General features: G+C 45.5%; 1 protein-coding gene across 5 annotated transcripts; it reads right to left on the minus strand.

The window, feature by feature from the left end:
- Nucleotides 1–48: 48 nt before the first annotated feature.
- LOC120898122 (homeotic protein female sterile-like) lies at nucleotides 49–26,695 on the minus strand. Of its 5 annotated transcripts, none has more exons than XM_040303545.1 (12): nucleotides 26,565–26,695; nucleotides 23,153–23,224; nucleotides 20,166–20,223; nucleotides 18,880–20,031; nucleotides 17,604–18,693; nucleotides 17,283–17,453; nucleotides 16,179–16,298; nucleotides 15,857–15,982; nucleotides 8,024–8,106; nucleotides 5,057–7,545; nucleotides 4,719–4,890; nucleotides 49–4,591 (listed from the first exon to the last, which is right to left on the minus strand). In XM_040303545.1, exons 3-12 carry the CDS (start codon nucleotides 20,205–20,207, stop codon nucleotides 4,526–4,528), a joined length of 5,511 nt encoding a protein of 1,836 aa, XP_040159479.1. In that variant the 5' UTR covers nucleotides 20,208–20,223; nucleotides 23,153–23,224; nucleotides 26,565–26,695; the 3' UTR covers nucleotides 49–4,525. The 5 variants fall into 5 exon arrangements, with proteins under 5 accessions (XP_040159479.1, XP_040159480.1, XP_040159478.1 ...); XM_040303546.1 differs by lacking the exon at nucleotides 26,565–26,695 and adding an exon at nucleotides 25,043–25,691; XM_040303544.1 differs by lacking the exons at nucleotides 23,153–23,224; nucleotides 26,565–26,695 and having other exon boundaries at nucleotides 17,295–17,453; nucleotides 20,166–21,818.
- Nucleotides 26,696–26,749: the final 54 nt, after the last annotated feature.

A 26,749-nucleotide genomic window follows, 5' to 3' on the forward strand; every position in this document is an offset into this window, starting at 1 on the left:
ACACACACAATATTACTATTACTACGCGAATAAAAAACACAACGAACATTTTATTGGTTTTCTTATGTATTTCAAATGACAGGATCGTGTACAGTTTATACTAATTCGCGTAACTGCCTCTCCACTCTGTGGGTAGAGTTCCGTGCGAAACATATCTCTAAATGTATGCTCGATTGATTCACCATTATATTTATGGGCGTGCGATTTCATTTGTTTTGCTATATCATCGAACCGTGTACCATCAAATTGTTATAGAAAAAAAGGTATTGCACCCGCACGTGTTTGTTTTGTCGTTGGCGTACCTAACATCGCGCGCGCGCGCTTGCATCTCTCGTATCCGCGCAAATGAATGCACCAAAATTGATGGTTTGTTGCACACGTGTTTTTTTTTTACATTGAATAGAATCCCCTTGTTTTGTTTTACTTCTAATATGTTATGCCGCTTACGCCACTACTTTAATCTATACAGTACAACTAGACAATGGTATTAGCGTTACACGACGTTTATTCGAATTTCATTCTGTCGCCTAAATTACCATTACATACACTTCTTCCATCCATTCTCGGTACAATTCCATTCCTGTTTCTCCTCGTCGGACGCGCGTCTTTATGCCTTTGTTCGAACTTATTAAACTATTAATACTCGTTTTTTTATTTATTTGACACTATACATTAAGAGCACACTCCACAACTCCACCACGCTCACGTAACATGATCGCAGATGATAGTAACTAAAGGTGCAATAAGAACAAAGTAATAATTAAAAGCAGTAAAACAAAGAATGAAAAAATAACTATTTACTCCAGTCAAAGGGGAGCTTACTTAACACTACTGTACACACGTATCCCATTGGCTGTTTTAAACAGTATCTTTCTCCCAGCAAGATTGTGTTCTGCTTTAGTATTGCTTGGCTAGTTTAGAATATTTCCAACATGTTTTATTACGCTTCTTGCTTTACTTGGAGCAACGTTTACTTGGAGCAGCAAACTCAAAGCGTCAAGAACAATTTGCTCTTACCTCCTTACCATATCATCGATGTACGAGATGTGCGTGCAACGTGATCTTGCTGCTCGATTGATTCCTGCTTTATCCCTGCCTTTATCAAATTACACAATATTCTGGAGTACATATATAGTAGATTCCTTTTTTTCTTTTTTTTCAGGTGCTTAACATACTTTTTACCTCATCACTTCTTCTACTTACACAATTACTTCGTCTGTGGGGAGGGTAAGGAAAAGGTCATTTGGATTTAGATGCCTGTTCCTCGTGCGTGGTATGTTTGATGATCTTTATCTGATCGTAACATAACCCAAAACATTTGTAAAACACACCACACTAACGGCACAACTAAGGCGCACCTTTAGCACACCTTACAAAGTATTGAAAAAAAAACCAGTTCACACAAACCCATCATAAAAGAATGTCGCACGTGATGCACTTACGAGCATCTGTGTTGATTTTCTGTTTTTTTGTCGAATAAGCATGCGAATAGAGTCAAAACAACCCAACACACACACACACACACACGCGCGAACTCAATATATTAGCATTGTGGTTAATTCATAATGCATTAAACTAACTACTGACAAAATAAGGTAGGAAAAATAACAGCAAAACTCGCGAAAGAACAAAAAAAGTGTAAAAGAAACGTTTATTACAATTTCATTTGTTTTTTTTTTATATTTTTATCCTTTCCTTCACGAAGTGTGCTCCTCGATTTGGCGCACACCTCACACGCACGGGCATACGCACACACACACTACCTACATCCCTTCGTCCAAGTTTCCTCGTTTCTCCTCAAATTGACCAAATATTGCTGCCCAGCGGGGGGGGGGGAGGAGGAGAAAATCCTCTTTTACATCCCGCAATTTATCATCATTATTTCGTCGTTCTTTTATTACATCAAAAACCATTCAGTATTTTTGCATCCTTGCATCACATGTATGGCGCGCATTTCCGCACTCAAATCGTAGCGCCATAAATGAACAACGATTTACTACTCGATTCACTTTTTTCCATTTATTTGCCTTTCATCCCGCTCGATTTCTCTAACACGCGCACACACTCACAACAGTTGCAGCTGTTGGTTTTTTAATACGAAAAGTTCGAGGGAAAATTTACATGAACTTGTGTACGAATACGAATGACGACAATGTGTGTTAGGCAAATGACAGAGAAAACACACGAGAAACAACAATCTGGTTCCGATGATAGTTTTTTTTTTTTAATCTTCTTCCTCTATTATACCACATTTCTTCCTTCCGTAGTAGTTTTTGGCTTACATTTACATAGTCGCGCCGAACATCACACACATTCAATCCTCTCCGCAGCATACGGGAGAACCAGAATGCATCAGTTCCACCATCATCTCCATGCACACAAACGACAACGACGACGACGACCGGACGAGGAAAATAGCGAGTACATTAACATTACTTTACATAAATATATTACACTGCATGATCGCGGCACGTCATCGCCGGCGACACGATCAAATCAAACGCAGATGGTGTGTGTGTGTGAGTGGGTCGGTGCCAAATCCTGTGTACGGAGAGAGGCAAAAGGTAAGCCATAAGCCGTTGCCTTCCTTTTATTGCGAAAATGTGTGAGTGTGTGAGTGTGTGTGTGTGTGTGTGTGTGTGTGTGTGTGTGTGTGTGTGTGTGTGTGTGTGTGTGTGTGTGTGTGTGTGTGTGTGTGTGTGTGTGTGTGTGTGTGTGTGTGTATGTGTGCTCCCCCCCCTCCTCCGTCGTTTTCCGTCTGCATTTACTGTAAACGTAACAAAACGCTACACCACCCAGTAGACCAGGTTGATTCCTGGTTCCGTTCTCCCTCCTTTCTTACAGCAGCTTTCTGTCGGATAAAATGATATCTACACTTGGTACTTTTCTCCCATGACTCAGGACGAAAAGTACAGCCATACTAATGAACCGTGTGAACCTGTGTTCTCCTTTTTGCTTAGTTGTCCGCGGTTCCGTGTACACATCCTGTTCGTTCCTACTATCTTAATTACACATTATTATCATTATTATTATAATTATTAATATAATTATTATTTTAATTATTATTATTATAATTATTATTATTATTATTATTAGTATTATTTTGGACGACCGTCCACACAGGGACGACGACGACGACACCCAGCCGCAACTGTTTTCTGGCTGTTTATGTTTGTTTTTTTTTTCTTCGTTTTTAATTTATATATCACAACTGATAAAGTATTCCCTAAACACTAGTGCACGTTACATTCATGATGCGTCTCTCCCTCCTTCCGCCACTACTTACTACCCAGAAATTGTAAACATAATATATTGTTTCGTTTATCGTCTTCTGCTATGCTAAACACATTTTTGCTTTGTTTTTCTTGATCCTTTTTTCTATACTTTCTACTACAGCTATATGTCTAGATACGTTCTACTATTTATAGTATTTTTTTTTAATTTCCTGCTAACATTCACACTTCGTCTGCTTTATAGTAATGGTGTGTATGTGTCTCCTCCTTTCTTAACTACTCATTCCAATATCCCATCATGCTGGGGTGTCAGTTGCGACAAGGGATCGATCGTTTGATTGTTTCTATACACAAGATTTCTGGTGGTGCCGTTTAGCACAGGAGAGGGCGATGGGCTATGTTCTGAGTTATTCCATCACTACACCACTAACGCGTAAAGACGTTTGCACCACCGTCCACCATTCTTTTGAAGCGGCTAAACGCTACGAAGTAACGACTTCACTGTAGCTAATCGAACATAATAAAACTATACCCCTAATGCGACAATGGACCACACCAAACCGATCCACATCATCGTTACAGACTTCGAACTACGCTTACCGCTGTGCGTGTGTGTGTGTGTGTAGGGCTAAACTATACATTGCATGATCGTTTGAGTATAGGATGCGTACAACACTTTCTGATTAGTGTAGATTTGCCCCTCTAGTGATAGTCTGATAACATGGGAGTGATCGCTCTTTCTCTTCCAATGAAATGGGGGTTTGTTTATGTATCAGAATAGGTGTATAGTTCGTACTCACCAAATCATTACTACTACCCATTTGGCCAGGCACACACACAACAGCAGGATTCAGTTATCTTCATCTAGCATCATCCCTACGATTTCGGTGGTTTTACGCGCGGTGGCGTTGTGTGGATAATCCTTTTTTCATTTTGTGTTTTTTTTTTTGTGTATTTTTGGTAACAAACGCTATCGGTATCGAAGATTACTGTTCTCTGCTGCACCTGGAGGATGCTCAATGGATGCGCTGTAGGTTTCTGTGTGCACAGGGAATAGGGTAACGGTTCGTACACGCACAACAACACTGCGGATGTAACGGAGCTAACTAAAGGACGGCATTCATTGCCGAATATGTGCAACACGTCTCGTCAAAACGATTGTTCGATTGTTCTTCGAAAGCGGATGTATGATGGTGGTGGGGAACACCGTGTCGATTGTTCCATGCCTATTATTACGTTCCCCCCATCGAATGGAAGGGCATCTGCATCTTTAAAACGGGGTTTTACGCGCTTTACAGTGACTCTTCGAAGGCGGCCATCAAATCACTTTGCATGTTCATATCGATCTGACCGGCCATCTGGAGTTTGCGCGCCGTTGCAAAAGAGGGTAGAGAGAAAAGGGGAAGAAACAAGATAGTAGTATACACCAATATGCTTACAGATCACTGCTGCAGGAATGATCATGATCATGCATGATCCACTTACCGCTTCTCTTCTTCGACGTTCCTGTTCGAGGCGCCGCAGTTCTGCCCGCTTGGCGGCGGAACGATCTAGCGCATGCGGCGTGGTAGGCGTTCCTCCCGGGGATGGACTACCCTGTGGCGATGTTTTAATCTCTTCCACTACTCTTGGCTGGACGGGTTCAATAGGTAATTTTCTGAAAAAATATAAAATACGAACATACGAAATCGCTTCAGTGAGTTTTATACAAAATAACGTGTACACGCAAGGAACTACACCAAACAAAATCCTACACAAGGTACACACAACCACATACAACGCACAGCATATAAGATATGTATCCGCGCAAATATAAAACCTACCGTCCATTGTTGATCTCTTCCTGCTTTATCTTTTGCTGCTCCTGCTGGCGCTTCAGCTCCTTCTCCGCCTGCTCCTTCTGCGATCGTTTCAGCTCCTGCTGCTGCATACGATCAAACTTCTCCTTCGCTTTGTTGCGGAACGCCTGGAACGAGTCCATCGACGGTTTCGGCTTGTTCGACGTGGGCGTATTCTGGGGCGACACCGCGGCGGCCAGCGACGACCAGGCACTCTTCGGATCCTGGCCCTTGTTGAACGCGTTCGCCACGTTCCCGCCCTTCACGTCGGCCGGCGGTGGCGTACTGCCCATCTTCTTCTCGTTCGGGTTGATCAGCAAGTCTTCGATCGGTTTCGGCGTCAGCATAAACTTGCCACCGCCTACCCCCGGTTCCTCCTTCTTGATGGCCATCATGTTACCGCCACCGTTGCCGGTTGGCATCATCCCAGGCGGTACTGCTCCGCCCAGGGAGCCGCCGCTGCTGTTACTGTTGTTGCTGCCCGCCTGCGTCAGATCGATCGAACGATCGTGCATTGCGCCGACGTTGCCAGCACTGGCGCCGCTGCCCAGCCCGGCACCGTTACTACTGTTACTTGCACCCGTCATTAGCCCTGCCATGCCCGCCGGGGCACCTCCCGCACCGACCGCATTCGACTGGTGGTATCCTCCGGCGGCAGCAGCGGCGGCCGCCACTCCCGCCCCCGAACGCATAAAGCTCTGCAGTGGATCGAATATCGAAGGCATGCCACCACCCATCAGCGCACTGTTGGCGGCGGCGGCGGCGGCAGCAGCAGCCGACGATGCCATACTGTTCATGACCATTTGGTTCATGCCCGCACCGAGACCCATGCCAGCGCTGGCACCACCGTTCAGCGCCCCGTTGCCATTGAACTCGCTCGCGAAACCGTTGTTGCCGGAGTGCAGCTGGTTCTGCAGGTGCGCCATACACAGATCCATGTTGGCGGACAGCATGCTCGTCGTGAGGTCTTGCTTTAGCGCGGCGGGCATGTCGTTCAGCAGGTTCAGCCCTAGCGGTTCCGCCTTGATCGACTGTTCGAACGAGTTGAGCGTGTGCTCGAGAGGATCAATGAAGCCTCCGCCGAGCCCACCATGCCCGTTGTTGCCGGCAGCACCCCCGAGACGGAACTGTTGATTAAGCTGTTGCTGTTGCTGCTGCTGCTGCTGTGCGTGCTGCAGCTGCTGTTGTGGCTGCTGTTGGGACTGGGTTGCACCTCCATGTACCAACTGCTGCTGTTGCTGCTGTTTGCTCGCCTGCTGACTTTGCGTCTGCATCTGCAAGGGGGGCTGCGGCAGACCGCCAGCCATACTGGCCAGGTTCGTCATCGCGGCCAGACTCGTCGCAAGCTGGGACGTTGGCGGTAGTCCCAGCATGCTATTGATCAGACCGTTGCTGGCATTCAGTGCACCATCGCTACCGTTCGTGTTGATAACGTTGCTGCTGCTGGTGGTAATGCCGGACGTTGGTGCGTGGGCCGTAACCGGCACCACCGGGGTAGCGATGCCGTTCGCGCCGAGTGCCGCATTTTGCTGCTGGTGCTGCGTAACAGTGATGGAGTTATTCAAGATAGCACTATTGCCCAGATTATTACTAGTACTGGTGGTGGTGGTGGTGGTCAAAGCATTATTATTCACAGGTAGCATCGTGCTGGTAGTAGTGGTGGTGGTGTTTGGTGATGGTATGGGAGGTGGTAAAGAGAGTTGGTTGCTGTTACTACTACCGATCGGGTTGGGATTGCCGCTGTTACTATTAGTTCCACTGACGCCGCCGCCCATGCCATTGCTGTTACTGTTTGCCGTACCGCTTGCTGACATCATTAGCGCGTTCGCTAGCGTGTGCGAACCGGCGGCCATCGTCTGCTGCTGCGCTAGTGAAGGAATCTGCAGAAGCGCTGGCACAGAGTCAACCACTGTTGTGGCCGGCGTTTGGGAAAGACCCATCATGCCACCGTACCCAGATGAAACGGCAGCAGCAATGCTTGTTGTTGCTGCTGGTGGATTGTTACCGTTGTGACTGCCGGTGGTAGCTGCAATGCCCATGCTCGATGTGGCCCCTCCGGCACCTGATGAGGAGGTGGAGGAGGAGGTGGTAATAGAGGAGGAGGTTGATGATACCAGCGTGGATGTGGACTGAGATGAGTGTGGTGGTGGCGGTATGAGTGACTGCTGTAGCTGGTTTGCTGGCGTTTGCCGATGCTGCTGCTGCTGCTGATGTGCAGCGAGGTGCACTTGCGGCGGGCCAGCGACTGCGGTCGGGTTTAGGGCACTGCTGCCGTTAGCCGGAGGATGTTGCTGCTGCTGCTGTGGCTGCTGAGCGGCGGCGTTCGGGAGAGGTGTGATGGTATTGGAGTTGTTGTTCGTGGTAGTAGTAGTGGTGTTGGAGGTGGTGTTTGTGTAATTGGCGCCAGCACTCGGTAGCAACTGCGATACCGCTGCCGTTGCCGATAGTGTTGATGCGGTGGCTGGAGCAGAGGACTGGAAAATGGATTGTGGGTAAGAAATGACAGTCAATATGCATGCTCTGCCCGCGGGAAGGTTACATGGTAATGAGCGCGCAAAACGATAATTAACTACTTTCAACACGCGGTCAGAGTTTTGGCATCTTCTTAGGGTAATATGGTCTAGTTTATGTTCAACAAACTTCTTTGTTTTTATCCATTGACATTAGAGCAATGTATTTTCTTTAGATTGGTAATCGCTAAACCAATTTAAGTATTTGTTAAATTTACGATCAAGCATGACGCATACGAATGCTTCCATGCGTTGTGATGCGTCCTGTGTGAAACTATTATTTAGCAATCCTACACGCTTAAGATTTCTGGCACATACGCCTCCTTTTAATACATATACAATAGCAACAACTCAAAACAAGCATAGCATTACAGCATATTTTCAGCGCCGCTCAATGTTAATACATTTATTTGACGGCGCGCATGAACCGCACACTACTTACCGTATTAGCCGGATTGTTCCCTCCAGATCCCATGGGGGAGGAGGAATCCTTCTTCTTCTTGCGAGGTGGTCGCCCTCCAGCTTCTGCAACACAAAGGAACGTTTAATAATCGTACGAAACCATGACCATGTACCCCAACAAAGCTCAGATTCTCAACAATTCTGGAATCGTTCTTTGCTTTCCTTCCTTCCGTGTCAATAAATACCTGCGCTGTGCTACCCAAAACCGAACACCACCCCTACACACGGGGTGTGTCATGTAGATTAGGTAGCACACGTGTTCCCTTGATCTCGCGTGCTTATTGATCGGAAGTTGATGCTTCAACAAATTTCTCGCTGTGTGTATTAATTCGGCGATGCGGCGTGTTTTGAGCTATTTAAGCCATCGTACGGATAGCATTCGATAACAAGAAGGACAACAACCACAAATGTGTGCATACTACACCACACCATAATATAGCGGAGCAGCCAACAATCGATATATACGTTTTAACAATTCATTCGCGGGGGGGCCAGACAGGAGAGGAAACAGAGATAGCGCGATCTAAATAATACAGAGAGTGCAGGGCGCAAAAGCAAAACCACCAAAACCCATACGGTTTCACAAAGTCTTCCCCCACGCGAACACAACCTGTTGATCTTTCGTGTAAAATAATCTCACCGACAGTGAAGAGCTGCGCATGTAGCATTTTACTTTTCATTTTTTTTATTACTTATATATATTCTTTTCTTTTTGTAGTTTCAAGTTTTACGATTATAATGCTTGATTTGCCATTTATGTTTTAGTTGTGTTGTTGTTGTTTTTTTTTGTCTGTTTTTCTTTTAATGCAATTTTAGTTCTGCTTATTTTATATGGTCAATCCTCTTTACATCGCATCTGCCAGTTGTGTGTACGTTATACTTTTCAATTTAACCAACGCAAATTGGTGCTGAAACTGAACCCATTATTACCGCTGCAACTGCTCATCGTTTCTGATCGTTGATGTATTTTATGAGGAAAATACTTGAAGAGGCAAATTTCAAATGTTTATTTTTTTCTAACTTTTCGTTCGCTAGTGTGTCCCCTTCTCTTTTACCTGCACTGCGCGCATTGTCAGCCAAAAAAAAAAAGACGTTAACGCTATTGTATCAATCATTTTGTGTCGAAATTTGTAATCATACTTTCCATCTCTCCTTCCACCAAACTAGCGATCTTTTGTGTATGAGATTGAATGATCCTCTCTCCTCGCAACTATTATATACGTTTTACACCAAAGTTGATTCGCGCTGGCACAAATCAGTTTTTTGTTTCATATATTTTTAACTGTTGTTTAATGCAAGTATTCTGTTTATCTATGATTTTCGTGCTTTTCTTTTTCTAGTTGAACTATTATCTAACACTTTCTCTCGCTCTCTCGCTCTTTCTCTCTCCCTGACTCTCGTCGTGTGTTAGTTACAACACCACTGCTCGTGATAATAGTGTTAATAAGTTTTCCTTTTTTTTCTTAATGCCTGTGGTGTGTGTTATGGTGCAATATGATCAATGGAAAACCAGAACAGCACGCAGATAAATGCAAAAGTCTGCGCGTTATGCCTTCTGCAGCAAGAGACTTCATCTTACAATGTTTGTAGTTGTATCAGTTATTTAGCGCAAACACTGAAGAACGTAACATACACATGAAGAGAAAGAGAGAGAGAGAAGAGGGTGTTGATTTTGTGGCGTATTATTTAATCATTTCGTTATAGTTATATGAGTTCTACATGACTACCTTACGCAAGTATTATGAATGTGTACTGTCACAAAGCAACACCATATACATTTTAACCGGGACCCAATGCCTTGGTAGCTCTGGGAACTACGTACCGTTTGTTGCAGCGTGCATTATGTTTTGTTGCATTATTTTTGCAACTTTACCTACATCGTATCTTGCAACAAAAACTCGAATCGCATTTGAACGGCCATGGCAAAACAACACTCTTTCAATTAAACATTCTCTGTCACTGTGTGTTTCGACGATCATTACCGGCATGGACAACATGGGAGTAAGTTCTTCGTTCATTACACGTTTCTTTTTCCTGACTTTACTTGCTTGTCTCATGCTTATGCCGCCTCGATCAACAATGAACGGACAGGTTTGAACAGGACGACTTCAAATACTCACACACAAACACACACATATTTTCCAGGTTGTTTCAGTACAGGCATTTATAATCCAGAAGATGTAAATTACATGGTTGCGCTAGACAGCGCTGCTTCTGCTATTTATCGTTCGTACATTTCCCTCCTAGCATGAAGTGTGCACCCTATATGTTAATATTTCGCTATGGTTTGTTCAAGGGATGGGTGTTTGTGATCCTTGTTGTCCCACACAGCGCTATTTGCAACTGCTAAGCTACCATTAATGCTACAAACTGCGCCATTTCATCATGTATAGCGTGTCACACTATTAGCTGTATAGATGGAAGTAATGGGAAAAACATCATTGCAAAGAAATCAAAACCAGCTTCTATGCCCTATGTACGATTGATCTACTGTCGATTGCATACCTGTTTCTCTGTTGTGCTTAGTGACTTCTTTACCGGCGTGTGTTTGCTAATATATCGTCTTTGTTTGTGTTTAGCATTTCCTGTTGAAAGCTAGACCAACATACACATGGGATTGAACTCAATCATGGTGAAAATACACCGGGGCAGAACAATAACCACAGCATATGAGATGAAAGTACAACAGTAAGACAATGAAAACGCACATCATTTGCTTGTTATTCACAAAGCTGACAGACGTAGACAGTGTGTAACGTAAATCAAGAGACAGAGGCAATACGTGAAAACACATTAATTAAGAAAATTAAGAAAAACACATTAATATAAACCGTTCCACCATTTTGTTTTTCCTTGCCCTACTCTCTACCTTCGGTAATGCCTGTTGACATGTGTATATTGCAGTGCGCGGCTATTATACGTCCTAACCAGCAATAACAACAAAAATGATAATATTTACTTCGGGGAGGGGTGTAGCATAAAACGAACGCAAGCGAAACTTAAAATTTACGGTAAAAACAACACAAACATCTCACCTCTCCAATGGATGTAACAAGAACAACATATTTAGAATAGCTTTTGTTTCTGTTCACAACATATTCGCGCTCTCTTTCACGTGCAAACAATGTGTAATGGGTTTTGGCATTGCCGACAGCCGAATCGTCGATCCTCATTCATTTCTCTCCAATAGGTATTACTGTTATTAGCGAAACGAAATATTGCTTTGTTTCCATTTTATCAACACTTTCTTTTGCGGTTCAAGTTCATGTGAGATGGCTTTTGCAAATGTTAAACAATTATTCGGGTATCCACTCAGTACCACACAACACAGACATGACCTGTTATGTCATGTATTTGCAACAGACCTTTGGAATAATATTGGATATATTGAAAAACGTACAACAAACTGTGCATATTCAGCGATCGATTGTTACATATACTCACTACTGTCCTCTTTCGTCAACCAACACGCCCTAAATTGTGCATTTCATTTGTTTAGGCAATTGTAGGCGATGTGTTTTTAAAAACTCAATGCAATAGTACTCTTTCAAGGATTTTTTTTATATTTTGAGCTCCAGTAGTGATGGGAAATAGCTTACAGAGGTACGGAAAAAATTAAATACATTTCTGATATTCTCTATGTTTTCATCCTTTGCTCATCATTCGTCGTCATATCAACGATAATAAATAAAACAAATTTACAACATGCTTTCCTACAAACATTATTTTAACATGTTACACATTGTCTGCATTGAACTATTGAATCGTTTTTTTTTTCTCTCTCTCTCTCTCTTTTTTACTAACACAACGTTTTGTATGGCTCTTTCTTTACCCATTTTATTTAAATAATTTTCCTTTCTACACAAAGTATTTTTCCAGTTCTGTTTCACAGGTTCAGCAATCTGGGGTCAAATGATGCACCGGTAGTATGTGCAATGCGATAGTGTTGTGACGGAACTCAACTCGTCGTAGTCTTTATTTGCATAAACCTTTCCTCATATTAATTTGCATAAAACAGAACAGATGACAACAAAGATTCGTTTCACAAATAAGCAAAACCAGCTCCAGTTGATTCAAGCTACATAGCGGGCATTCTCCATCTCAATGATCGTATGTGTGGTTCAACAATGACGATCAACGAACTGGTAAGATCGATGTCAGCAAACCGATCAACAAGCAGCGAACATACGAGTAGCGAACATGCCCTTTACCTCGCTATTCGCTATGTATTAATCCCTACCAAAACATGTGTACTGTACTCTATGCTGCATGTTAAATAGCAAGAAAGCAGGATCTAACTGGCAAACGTCAATCAGGACAATGGAGGATACATAATCGTTATAATCCAAAAAAAAATACACACATACATGATCGATTGTTTTGTTTTGCTAGCATTTTATCTATTGCCCTGTCGAAACGGCACATTTATCTACTTTGCAATAATTGGACCAGGATTGAACACCCTTTTTGCTAAATAGCATAATCGTATTCTGATCTGTATAAGAGTGGTGGTGGTAAAACAGAATTTACAGTAAACACATACCTTTTCTACGCATTTGGAAGTTCTGGTGTAGCACACGGTAGTTCAATTTAGAGAAAAACAGGTTGTTAACATGCGTTCGCGCGGATCGAACAGTTTTCTTCTTTTCCTCTCCTGTTCTCTTTTTCTCACTTGCTGTCTCTCACTCTCACTTTCTCTCTTTCTCTCTCTTATTGTGGTATTTAGTCTTCATGTTTGAGCTGCTATTTTGCATCTTTACATTTAAGCATAAGCGAACAACATTACACTGCCGCCGTACGCGAATCGCGAAGGGAAACGGATGGACTGAGACACGATTTGATTTGTTGGCTGCCCCACCGCATTACACATTAAACACACGAGAAATTTGTTGAAGATTTGTTGAAAAGCAAAATAAAAGGTAACATAAAGGAGAATACAATGACAAATATTATCATATCTGGATGTGCATATACAATAAGATCGAGGTTCGATACACGATAATCCTACATACGCGCGCACATACTGGCGTATGTATATGCACTTCGTCATATGCAATCACTAACGTTACGGTTATACGCTATTGGAGGGTTTACTGATTTGAAAAATAACTATAAAACATAAATCATGGTGAAAATATACCAACTGAGCAAGATCTGATCCAAACCCCGTCAGTAGGTAGGTACACGTCCTAAATCTATACCAAAATAATAATGAACAAAAAAAAAACTTTCATCAGATTAGTCTTTCGGAATAGTAAAGATAGATCATACTATCAATTGGTTAGGCTACCTAATCTGTTCGTTTAGTTACTACACCTTCCTCAAAATGTTTCGAGTTCGTTGATTAGCTGCCGCCAATTCCCCTTCCTTTTTTTGCCGCAACCACGCGCGTCTCACATTGCAAGGCCGTAACGGAAGCTGTATATAACTTGTTTAAGAACCCAACTATTCTCTTCAACACTGTTAGGCCATCTGCTGAAAACTATTGTTCTCTGTCTCTCAATTTACGTCTTCAAACTAAACCTTCGATGGAAACCAAAATGCCATGACTTTTGCATGGTAAATTCAAACTTTCATCCTAAACGTGCGTTTATAGACACCCGGCCATTTACGCAGTACACTGTTTATCATATCCGCCGCCGTGTACGCGGGCCAGTGTTTCTAATGTGTTATGTGCACGCACATGTTTCGATTGTACATGCATTGTTAAACGCATCAAGATGGGCAGCAAGCCAAGTTGTAATTGAAAGACGATGTTGTTTAGTCTGGATGGTTTTAGGGATGGTACAACACATTCCAAGACAACAAGAAATTGCAGCGAATGTTGAAAAGGGTGTACACAACATATGATTACTTGACATTGGTTTAATATATGATACTGCAAAATCAAAATAGCTGCCTTAAAAACGTCCAAAAATATGTGTTGAAACATGACGGACTGACGGAACCGGTACTCTAATTTGAGCGCATAGTTTGTAAATGTTGTAATTTGGCTATCGTTTTGCTCAGGCGTTGTCGATCAGAGAGCAGCATTACAGAGCCGTTTCAATTATTGCACGCTTATACACAATGTTCATCGCTCACGTAAACGGAACCGTGTTAATCTCTCTTGAAGCGAAGGAGTACTTCGCGTAACATTCCCGCCATGGGTCCCATTTAAAAATTACATCTTTCAGATACTCGAAATGTATGGAGAGTTACACATATCTGCTTTGTTTACATGCCTCTCTCTGCATTTATTCATGCAGCACTTGTTTTCCATAAATTAGCAAAAACGTAAGACAAGATATATGAAATAACTGACTATATTATGAATGCGTACAGCCCATCTTCATCCAGGGCAAGATGAATTAGAACAGTAAAAGGGGTTGTACAATCTCCCGGCAAAAACGCACTTAATATTATTATATTCATAACCATTCGTACCTAAACTCTCGTTCAGTGCCTGACCAAACCATTGGTCTGATTGAGAGTTCAAACCATTTTCTTGGAAATCGTTTAAACGAAATATACACATGAAAATGTCCATATGTTTAAAATAAAACCAACACATCACCAAATGACCTTGCTACAGCATCTCTGCGCGCAACCAGGCCAGCCATTTGAAGAGCTTACAGGAAAACTATTTCTTACCAGAGTTTACAAAAAAAAAACGCTATAACAAACACACAATAATTCATGGTTCATTTTAATTGAAATGGTGATCCAAAAGTTGACAACCCGATAACTGAACCGGGTTTCCGATCGATTCCGATGCAATCAATACTCTTTCACGCAGTGCTGTACGTTCCAAGAGAGGTGTCACAATTCGCAGCTGATTGCAAGAGGTCATGAAGATAAAGCAGATAGCGGACCAAAAGCATGGATTAGAATATTGTTTATGCATAGACCATATAACCACAACATCGACGACAGCAATACTTGTCTGCTTCCGCCAATTGTGTTTTGCTGTTTCATTTTGTACACGGCTTAGTGTTTAATACATACTCATATGTATTTCCTTCCTATCTATTCATCGTTTGCCGCCAAGATGATGGCACCAATTATGTCTTCCCTAAATGCTACTGCCAAGTTGTTTTGAGTTTCCAAAATTAAATCCTGTTTTTTTTTTTAAAGTCGATAATTAAAATACCTAACACCTTTGCAAGCGAGCTAATATTCTGCTAAGGAATAGAGCCATCGTGTACTTATTCCTTCCATTAGTTTTTATGTGTTGCTATGCATATGCTCTGTGGAGCTACGTTATAGATATAGCAGTGTGCACGTGATTCATACAACAAACTGACAGCAGCGTTGCGTACGAGACACCGCGTGGGTTTTCATTCAGATTGGCCAACGTAGTATCCCCGGCTCCATTATAGCAATGGAACTGGGAAGAGAAAACTGTACACTTTTACAACACACTTGCACGGAACTGCTAACAACCAGAATCTATGCTACATATCCCGAAGGAGGTTTTGCAAGGATGGGCCCATCCTTGTTTATAGATCATTGCTCCGATACCTTGCATCGAATAAGGAATCTTAAATAGTGAGAATAAAAACATCAGAGGAAAACAATACTAATCGGTCACTTGCAAGAGGGGGCGGGTGTGAATCTGCTGACTACGGTTGTTTTTACTCTACTGCTCCTATTACCCTTGCTGCCCTCTTCAATCCCCCACTGTTTCAAGTTTCAAACTGAGTTGGACGATAAGTGCTAAATGTTATTTTACGTTCTGTCACTGTATCTCCTTTTTTCCTTTTATCATTTAAACACTACAGAATTGTGATTCATTTTGTTTTGTTTTAGAACAAAGAAGATTTTGCCTAACCTGCTTCACTGTCGCTGGAATCACTAGAACTGGAATCGCTTGAACTCGACGACGAGGAATCACTGGAGCTACTGCTGGAGGACATGTTGCCTCCGGAGGGAGCAACATCCTGTTTGTTGGCTTCGTCTACGTACCGCATCCGGTGGGGTCGTTAAAAATGGGTTTTATGAAAACAATCGAGAAAGTACAGAAGAAAGAAAGCAACACCTGCTATTAGCAAACGATCAACGACCTTTCCTCCGCTTCACGAAGCAGTAGGAGACAGGTGGTAGGGGTTATACAAACTACACAGAAAAATTGTTTACGAAAAAACAAAGTTTACCCTTCTTCGCGTTCTTCTTCCCAGTGCCTAGCTGACCCGTCACATCCTGGAGCCGTTTTTCCAGCTCTTGCTTTTTCTCCGTCATCTGTTCCTCCTTGGATTTACCAGACACTTTTTTGTCTGTAAAAGATAAGGAAAAATATTATGACCCCCATTGTAGAGCTTACGATCCAACATTTGTTGCAGCGACGGTTAATTTCAGTTCAAGATAGAAACTAAGCAAACGGAATAAATTATACTGTGAAATGTGACCTTCTACTACCATACGACATACGAACAGGTTGTTATGCGAACTATTGCTAAAATTCAACCAAGCTACAGAGAAATTAAGAATGCTTTCGAAAGCGTGAGCTTCTGTATCAAAGATAATCTGCGTGCGCACTGCACGAGATCATGGAGGAGACCACCTGCGATGGCGTGCCAATGATCTCGCGCGCTAATGCCACGCGCTTTATCGCTAATACAAGCGGCTCAATTCAATTGCAAAGATTAGCAGAAGACTAAGAATCTACCAAGAAAGATAACGTACAGAAATGGTAAGTCAAGTAGAAGTAGTAAGTAGGTATAACTTCCAATTAACAGACACTACTGATAGCTAATACTGCAAAACATTGTTTCGTGATCCAGTCACAAACATTTCTTTGAATAAGAATGGATATAACCTTTTCGATATTGACGCAGTGAACGAAAAACGTGTCAAACGTAATAAATTATGAAAACGTAATAGTGTTGGTGAGTTTCTTTGGGCGTTGCAAATGTGTGAAATGGTGCGAATAATAAGTATATAAAAAAACAACATACTCAAAAGGTGCATGATTACTAACAAAGCAAACGCATTGCCCAGGTGAACATTATTCAATTTAAAAAAGAAAAGACAATCGATGCAAGATTGCTTCGGAAGAGGATAACTAACTGTATTTGTCTCTTCTAAATATGAGCTGTGTAAAACGAATTTAAGGACAAACAATTAACTCGCACGTCCAACAAGAGCATAGAGATTAAATGAATGTTTAACGAAAGAAAATGTGAATGTATATAAAAGAATTTGTGTGTATGTGATCGGTATCTTTCTCAGTAGCAGTGTTTGTTAAGTTGGAAACTTACAGTAAGGCTTACGAGTTTTCTTGCGGAGACAGGAAGCTACGTAGCTTTCCAGCTCTCGTAGCGTTGATGGCTTCAGCGTTTCGAAATCGATCTCGATCTCGTCCGGATTGGAATCGCGTAATGATGGCTCCCGGCTTTGAATTATATGTACAACTCTGCCCAGCTTATCGCCTGTCGAAGAAAGATAGAAAGGTTAAACATGGACACCCATTGCAAGGTACGCGCGTAAAGACAGCTGCGCAAGTTTAACAATAAGTAGCGCTATACTAATGCCCACGAAGAGCTGTTTTTTTTGGGAACCAAGCAGGAACTTCCACTTACCCGGTAGTTTGTTGATGTCCAGCGACAACTGCCTCTTCTCATCGTACGACATCGGTTTGGCCGTGTCTTCCTCTTCCGAATCAAAGTTCGAAACGTTCTGGGACGCCTTCTTCTTGTTCGGGGCCCGAGGCGCACTGGTGCCACCAGCAGCGCCTGCGTTCTTAGCGCGCTTTGCCGGTGCATTGGATGCAGCGCCCCCAGCCACACCGCCCGCTTTCGGTGCTCGCTGGCCCTTCGCCTTCGCCTTGGTGGCGGCTGCTGGCATTACCGGAGCCGCCCCTGAACCGCCCATCGGCGGTTGACCCATTACGCCCGCCATTTGATGCATCGCCTTGCCGGGACCGTGCGGCATACTGAGCCCGGCGTGGGGATCCATCATCCCCTTAATATCACTCGCACCACCACCGGCCGCACCGCCCGGTCCGGCAACAGAAGATTTCTTTTTGTCCTTTGACTTCTTCTTCTGCTTCTTCTTCAGCAGTGCCTCCTCGGTGAGCTTCCGCATGCGCTCCTGCATCTCGAACAGTTGCTTCTCGAGCAGCTTCAACTTCTGTGCACACTCTTCGTCCGACTCGCTCTCTTCGTCGCTGTCGTTCGAGTCGCTCGAGGACGACGGTTCGCTCTCCTTGCACTGATGGTGCGGGGCAACGTTGTTTACCGGTTCGTCCGGTATGTTGGCAAGCCGCATCTCGAACACGTCCTGCAGCTTCCGGCCCATCGCGACCACATCATGATCTGGCGGGTTGTACTTGTAGCAATTGGTGAATATTAACCGAACGTCCGCGGCAAACTCCGGCGCCGACTTGTACTCCCGGTTGTCCATTTTTCGCTTCACCGTGCCGAGGTCCATCGGTTTTTTGATTATGTCGTGGTAGTCGTGCAAACCGAGCAGCTCCGCGTCCACCGGTTTGTAGAATGGCCAGGCGTAACCCGAATGCTTCTTGGAGAAAAGCTCCTTCAAGATTTCATTGCACGACTTGAGCGCGTCGGACAGCTTCTCCTTGTTCTTCGGCGGATACTGCGACGAGCTCGAACCCTGGTGTGCCATCGGCGACATCGGATAGGCTGAGGTTTGATAGGGTGCTATGTCCTGCGATTCGATGGTAAAACGGGCCAAAAACACAATAAAAACAAAACACTTCATTAGCCATTGCGCAGTTCCAGCAGCAGGTGTGTGTTTGTGTGTGTGCTGCAAACATTAAAGCCCCCCGTTCACCTTTCACCCCATTCCATCCCTTTCACAATTTAAAGCAATAAAATTAAATGTCCCGCTTACCTGACGGCCCGATTCCCTTCGAGTGGCGATCTTGGCAGCGTTCGAATCCATCGGCGTGCCATAGTGCGGATCGAACACGGTTGCTGTCGGGGTCGTGGTGTCTGCCTTTCTCTTCACACCCTTTTTAACCTTCGCCGGCTGCTGGGGCGGCAACACCGTGTCCAGTCCGGGCTGCGAGCTGTTCACCATGTACGGCGGGTTGGTGGGCGCGCTCGGTTTGCTGACTACCGGCGCACCGATTGGGTTGCCCATGGCATTGTGCGGTGTGTTTACGGCCGCCACAGCAGCGGCTGCCGCCGTCAGTGCCGCAACGGCCGCGTTAGGACCTGCCGTCGTGGTGGTGTTTGTGCTACCAGGCACAGTCTGGGGCGGCATGGTACCGATCGGGGGCACACTCGGTGCGACCACCGTTGAGGCGGCACCCATCCCCGGGGGAACAGCGCTCAGCGGCGGCACGCTGGACGAAACCGCCGCCCCAAGGGCCGATCCGGGCCGGGCCCGTGCGGCTGCAGCCGCTGCCGCCGCCACCGCCACTGCATTCGCGCCAGCAACGATGGCCGCATTCGGGGCGACACCGGCCGCTGCGGCCGCGCCCGTTACCGACGTGTTACCAACCAGCGTCCCGGGCGGGGCCAGCGAGCGGGGCTTCTTCTTGCCACCCTTCGGCTGCTGCACCTCCATCTCCGTTTCGTCCTTCGGCATTAGGGAGACCTTCGTCAGGAAGAGCTTCTCCAGCGTTTGGGCCATCACGACCACGTCCTCGCCCGGTTTGTTGTAGACGTAGCAGTTGGTAAACATGGTGTTGAAGTCCTGTATGCATTCTTTGCTCGTCCAGTAGTAGTTGTTTTCCAACCGCTTCTTGATCGTGCCCAAGTCCATCGGCTGCTTGATGATCTTGTGGTAGTCGGGCAGATTAAGCTTCTTCGCGTCGACCGGCTGCTGGAAGGGCCAGCTGAACTGATGCTTCCACACCGCCTTCATGACGGTCCGCAGCAGAAAATGAAGCTGATTCGTTAACCGGCCCGGGCGCTCCGGCGGTGGCATTACTGGCGGCTGCACGATACCGTTCACCGGCTCCACCACGGGCTCGTTCCTTGGCGGTGGTTCGTCCATGCTGTCGACTGTTGCCGGCGCAGGGGGCACAACACTTGCCTGTGTGGGTGGGTGAGGAGAAATGAGTTGTATGTGAGAAAAGGTTGCCATCATGTTGTTTGCCAATGGTGCTGCCAGCTACACTGCCGTTCCGTCGCAACCACCACCACCACCACCACCGTCGTCCCACTTACCGGTGCCGCTGAAGGCGTTGACGATCCTGACCCTTGCTGCATAGTATCTGGACTAAGCCTGAAACCGAATTCCTCGTTAGCGCATAGATCATAGTAGTTTTCACTCCACATTTTTTCTCATAACAAACTAGCCCGTACGGAGGTCGGAAGTTTAGACATGCTAAGACTTTGTTCGAACGTTCTGCCTTTGATTGATGGAATGTAAAAACAATGGATGTGCTAAACGCTGTCAGCTGTGTATCAGTTTCTAGCAAAATAATACTGTCTAAAATATGTTTCTATAATAGCAAGTTGCATCATCGTGCATAGGCATTTACTGTGGTCATCCTTTTGCAAATGTAGCCTCAGATGGGCTGGATTGTCGGATTGAGGATCTTGAGCAAAATCATTTATACATTGTCTTCTCATTAGCGATCAAGGATTTTCATCATTTCCGCTCAGTTCTTTACTTCCGCATCAAATGACCGCACAGACACACACACATACATACACCCTCCCTCACATGTCTTTACGCACACATTGCCATGTCACGCCATGTACACTACTCCTTTGAGATTGTCTCTTATTGCCATACTTTTGAAGGTGGGAAGGCGAATTAACGAGCAACACGGGGACACTCACCACCGGGTACAGAGTCAACGACAAACCGCACGCACACACACACTCGCACACATCAATAAATTACACCTTCTTTTTCCGTCTAGCGCTGTCGTCGTCGTCGTCTTTTTGCCTCACCGTCGCCGGAGCAACTTAATGACACTTTTCAAAACCTGTCTCGACGGTGCGCAGCACCGCACGCGCGGCGGGAGGGTAGCAGAGGGATTCATGATGATGACGCGATGATGAACACCCGCAGAAAAAAAAAATGGTAGACGACAAACGGGCGCGCAATTTAGCAGCTGCGAAACACGGTCATCGTATCGTCCGTCGCCGTCATCCGTAGCCAGTTCAGCAGCACACACACAAAACGCACTGCCGTACACACATACACACACACACACGCGCCGCAGATTACAACAAGCGCCTACTGTCCATCGAAACGATGCTTTTTAACTACGCCGTGAACGAAACGCGCTACACAAAAGAATCGCGACACGGGCGGGGTTGATGGTGAGACGACGGCGCAGTCGTCTCTCGGGCGCACCGGGTGAAATGAAGCGGAAAGTGCAAGAAGCAAATGAAGAAAACCCCGCCGTGCACCCTGCCTGCTAGCGCTCTCGCACACTATTTCCTCTGAACAACGCCACCGCGCACACTGAGATCCGCAAGAGATCAATGTACACTCAAGGTCAAGATCTTGACAAATTATTCCAATTTCACAGCGCTGGGTCGGCCCGAAACCGTGTCTACTCCATCGCTCACTGTTCGGCCGTATTCTGGGCCACACTTTGCACTCGGTTTCGGTAGCAAGGGAAGCACTTTTACCGCGAAATTTTCACTATTTCCCAGACGCCACACACAACTTTTCTCGACCGTCCGTACAGCACCAGCAGCATTAGGCGGCAGCAGTCGAGCAGCAGGCGTTAGCGTCTTTTTCTTGGGCCCGTTTTCGCCTCTCTCACGCGCGCGCACACACACACACACGCGCACACGTTGTTCGCCACTCGCTCTGTGCGCCCTATCCGTACAATGTATGTGTGTGTGTGTGTGTGTGTTTAAAAGGGAAAAACCAACCTCCTCCCTATCGCTGTTGCAGTGCCCTGGTTGCACCAGCAATAGCCACACACCACTAGCCTTTCTTCATCATCCACACAACAGAGACACACACACACATCCAAAACCACAGCTAACTTATTTTCAGGCGGGCTACGTGATCTCACCACACCGCACCAATACTACCACCACAGCAAGCGCGATCGTCTGTCTCGTTCGACCGGGCGTACACGGTCGTCACACACATATTTACGTCATCCCTTTTGCGCTCTCATAGCACACCGCAGCACCCGTGCCCGTGTTTGAAGTGTGTGTCTTTTGCCTCTGAATCCACCAACTGGCGAAAACCCAAGCTACAACACTCCATTATTGCGCGCTTCATTCCACTCTCACTCACACTCACGAGCGTGCACACGCGCGCATGTACGGTGCAACCTAATAACTGTTGGCATCTCGCTCTCCACCATAAAAGCCACAATTTGGCGACGCGCCAGCCTCACATGCAGCCCTTTTCTCGTGTATGTGTGTGTGTGTGTGCGTTATTTGAGCGGTGTTTTAATCTTGCGTCCGTAGCCGTTTTCTCACTCATTCTCTCCCACTAAGCGACCTGTGCCTTTTTATGTTTCTTGCAACTACTGAGGGACCGGAGAGACTGACTGGTCCCTACATTCATGCGATGACGGAACAGACACACCGACCACCCCTGTATGTGTGTGTGTGTTTGTGTCTAGGGTCTTTTTTGGACAACCCCCTCACCCGCTTTCACACGCCTTTCGGCGTTTCATGTCTAAAACCACACACAGCATGCGCTTGCCGGCAATGGATACACGGCTCCTACTGCACTGGAGAGAATGAGAGCGCACTCACTGGACAGACAAGGACAAGGTACGTGTGTAGCGCCACAGCCAACCGAGAGTAGACGGTGAATCAACCGAGGCTAGGAGGTTCACAGTTCCCCAACTACACACATCGTAGTAATTCGTTCGTTTTGCACCCCCGAAACGGTTAATTCTGCGGCTGGTGGATTAGAGTCCTTTAGGTAACCCATTTACATAGCACTACATGTAGCGTACATTTGACATTTCGGTTCCATTAGTACATTGTGCGGTGCACTCACTGCGTTACCTACATACATTCTAAGCTTAACATTACATCCTCCCTACACAAAATTTAAGATTCCCACCGCTTGCTAAGCCCCTAAATTATGTCTCGCATTTAAGTCAGCTTCCGATTCCGTACTTCGCTACAGTTTGTTATGAGAAGATGTGTTATGTGTGGAAATGTCCATCATCACCGCGAGGATGCCCGTGTGTTCCCGGCATCGGCATACGTACCGTTTAAGGTTTCAAGGATTGCTGTCCAGTCAGCTGTGTACCATCACAAACACCTCACAGTTCTGCAGAAACCTGTCAAAAGAGGGAGGAGAGAAAGTGTGATTAGAAATCGTTCATTTGCTTCTTCCACACAAGCACACACGGAATTTTGGGCGCGGTGATGATAGATTTTTGAAAGAAATTTATAACCGTTTATGATCCCAACTAAACACAAAATTGGATATATTAACGAGTTATCATTCTTTTAATTAAATAGTTTAAATACTATAAGTGTATGATTGCCTGCTTCTAATCGTCAGTGCTTAGGTAAAGAAAAGCTAGGAAATACTGGTTTTAGTCAGTACAATGATCTTTCTTTTATAAATTTAATAACAGCTACTTAACAAAAATCTTGCGCTTAAATATTATTTTGTTTTTGCTGTTATTTTCAGCCGTTTTGAAAACCTATATGAAAGGTAATTCCACCATCCCTATCCCCTAAATCGCATAAAGCTCTCCGCACAACAGTTACTGCTGGCACGCCACGATTGGGAACGTAATAATCTTATATAACTTATATTCGCATGCCTGCATGTGACGAATAAGTTCATCTCACCACCCACCCAAGAGCAACATACATATTTTACATTCAAAAAATGATGAAAACCCCCATCTTTTGTCCATCCAACTTCTGCCGATGTTTAAAAATTATTCGCAACCAAGTTCCACAAAAACCCCGATGCCACATTTATCCCGAACGAACAAACGCATCTAGAATGTTCCATTGCCCTTTTTTCCGTTCGAAAGCCGTCGTCATCTCCCTAACACACGCTCTGCTGCTGCCGCCGCTACCGTCGCGGCTGTGCTGTTGCTGTGTTCACGGGGGCACAACACACGGTGTGGTGAATGGGATTTTCTTCATGACACACACGCTCAGACGCAGGAAAGAGACGGCGAAACCCCAGCGAAATCGGAAGTGAAACACAACGCACCACCACCAGCAGCAGCAGAAGGCCAGACGCAAAAACCGCTACAGTGCACGGTGGTGTGTGAGATAGCTGATGATGATGACGGTAGCCAACCTTCACATCACTCGCTTTACAGCGCGTTGTTCCATGGACTGTGCAGTGGTAGTAGTGCTAATGCCTGTCCCTCTTGCTCACTTTATCGTTCGACTATATTCTCTCTCACACACATATACACACATTCGAACGCAGCCATGTACACGCACACATACGCACACACTCACACACAAACTCTCAAACGATTTGCCCGAAGGTGTCTGCGCGCGCGCGCGCGCTCGCCTACAGTTTGTGCACACTTGTGCTTCCTCATACACACACTATCTCTCACCTACATCGTCACGGTGTCCGTAAAGAAAAGAAAGCCATCAATGCGTATGAACATGTATGTCATCTACTTGCGCTTAAACCTGGGAGACTACACAATCGAAATAACTCCATCCAACCACGCTCAAAAACACACACGGGCTCCACCAACGTCAAACAAATTCATCTTCAAGCCATGATGCCGATCCATCCGTAGCGCTTTCCGTCCAGTTACAACAATCCCACGATGCTATCTTTCGATCGGATACAATTTTTCCCATATCACAAATGACTATTCGGGAACAAATGTATGTTTTTTATCTCTTTCCCCAAGCCAAACATGGCGGGCGGCGTACGCGCACATTACCACACCACTAGAGCACAGAGAGAGGTTAACAGTGTCCCTCTAGTGTGAGCCTCTACTGCTACTGCTGCTGGCTAATAGGCTACCCCCTTGTACCAGCCAGTAGTACCGTGGGCCAAACTTTGCTTCGACTTTTTCGCACCTCACTGGCCATTTGCGGTCCGTACTGCATCGAAATGGATCACCTCCCAGCCTTATAATGCGTTTGTGCCCATTTACCTGTGCTTTCTGTGCAAATTTCCGCATGAAATTCAGGTTGAAAAATGCGGCCCGAGCACAACACAAGCCACACTGCTGAAAACGTTTGAGAAAACTTCCACTGCTGGCACGGGCGACGCTTCGGGTGGTCTCGCTTTCGCGTCGCGCGCGCAGTATGCTGTCGGTTCTTTCACACTCTCGCGCGCGCATACACACACTCTCTCTCTCGCTTTCTCGCTCTTTCAGTGTGCTCTCGAAATTCGCACTCGTCCGGAGCGCGACTAGTCCGGCGGCTCGCGTGTACTGGTATTGGTGACAGCGCGCATTAACGTTTGCAAGTCAGCGTAAAATTCCAGCCGCCGAATGCTGCTGCTGCTGCTGCTGCTGCACTGCCACCATATCTCCCACACGGGCGAAAAGTAACACTTCTCCCGTGCACCGGCGTTGAAATCGGACTTTTTCCACAAAGCTGGTAGGCTCACACGCACAACGGGCGAAAGAAATACTAGCGAGAAAGCGCGACGCGACCGCCGTTCGTACCAGTATGGCGTCTGTGTCGATCTGCGCGAGTCCCGCAGATCCAGCAGGAGGTTGAAAATTACATTAATTTCTCCAGAGCCTGCTACGCTGCGGCACAGTCCAATTTCTGCCTCCCTCCGTCTTTGCTCGCTTTTTACCCGCAGCGGTTGATTGCCTTTCCACCAGCAGCTTTTGATTTGCCTTTATTTTTCTACCACGGCTGCCCCTGCACAGCTCTCAATATATATATATATATATATTCAACTCTTTCGCGCCAGTGGAGCACACCAGCTTGGAAAACAAAATGGCTGCCTGATACCTCGGAGTCGAGCGTTTTGTTCCCAAGAGCCGACCGACAGCACACAACACACACACACATATACACAGGGGGACACACACGTACACACCACGAATCGAATGCTGTCACGCACATGCACACATCAGTGGTTGCTCCTTCGATTTTTTAGAAAGCGGAAGAAGCACCCACCCTCCCGTTCGAGGGGACGGTGGACATTCTCTGCACCACTTCCTTCTTTTCCTTTTTTTTCGTTATGCTTCCTGCTGAATGCACTGCGAAACACCTTTTCCTTTTCGTGGGCGATACGGTGGTGTTGTACAGAAACAAGAAGAAACACACCCTTTATGCTTGCAACAATCTCTTTTTTTTCAAGATTAAGATCTTTTTATTCAATCAGTACCACGCTACTACTTCAGTGAATGAACGCTATAATGTGATTCGAACACTATTGCACAAGTTTAGTTCACTGGGAGTCGAAGGTCTGGCAGTGCACGATAGGAGCAATCGTACGGATTTGGGGGATATGATGGGGGGTGAGGGGCGAACGATAGAGCTCTTTTCATTAGCACTTGCAAGACGGTTCAAGGTTTTTCGCTTTTTTCTCTCTTTTCTTCGCAACTGTGTCTTCCTTTCCAACAAAATCAACCAGCACACTCCCACCAGACTCTACGTACGAAGCATTATTCCCCGCAGCTCATACAAATCCAGGTATCGAACGATATTCACCGTTTTGTTTTCGGATTTTCTACGTGCCGTTACAGAGACATCGAGAGTTTCACCAGTCTTTTCTGCGAGAAAAAGTTAGTCACGATCGCAAGACGGAAATGCTAAATAATGGGTGTGTTGGTTTTTGACACTGGCACACTGACGTGTGTCACTGACGTTCGTCTTTTGGCCAAACTTGACGCCAA

Source organism: Anopheles arabiensis, chromosome 2, assembly GCF_016920715.1.
Source record: "Anopheles arabiensis isolate DONGOLA chromosome 2, AaraD3, whole genome shotgun sequence".
In the NCBI taxonomy this organism is placed as follows: Eukaryota; Metazoa; Arthropoda; class Insecta; order Diptera; family Culicidae; genus Anopheles; species Anopheles arabiensis.

Bases quoted from the DNA above. Each gene is read 5' to 3' on its own strand.
- LOC120898122 (XM_040303543.1), bottom strand. From the start codon at position 20,276: ATGTGGAGTGAAAACTACTATGATCTATGCGCTAACGAGGAATTCGGT. The intron at 4,891-5,056 runs GTAGGTTTTATA...ATATTTTTTCAG, and splicing joins GAAGAGATCAACAATGGACG to AAAATTACCTATTGAACCCG. The intron at 4,592-4,718 runs GTAAGTGGATCA...CGCAAACTCCAG, and splicing joins AACGTCGAAGAAGAGAAGCG to ATGGCCGGTCAGATCGATAT.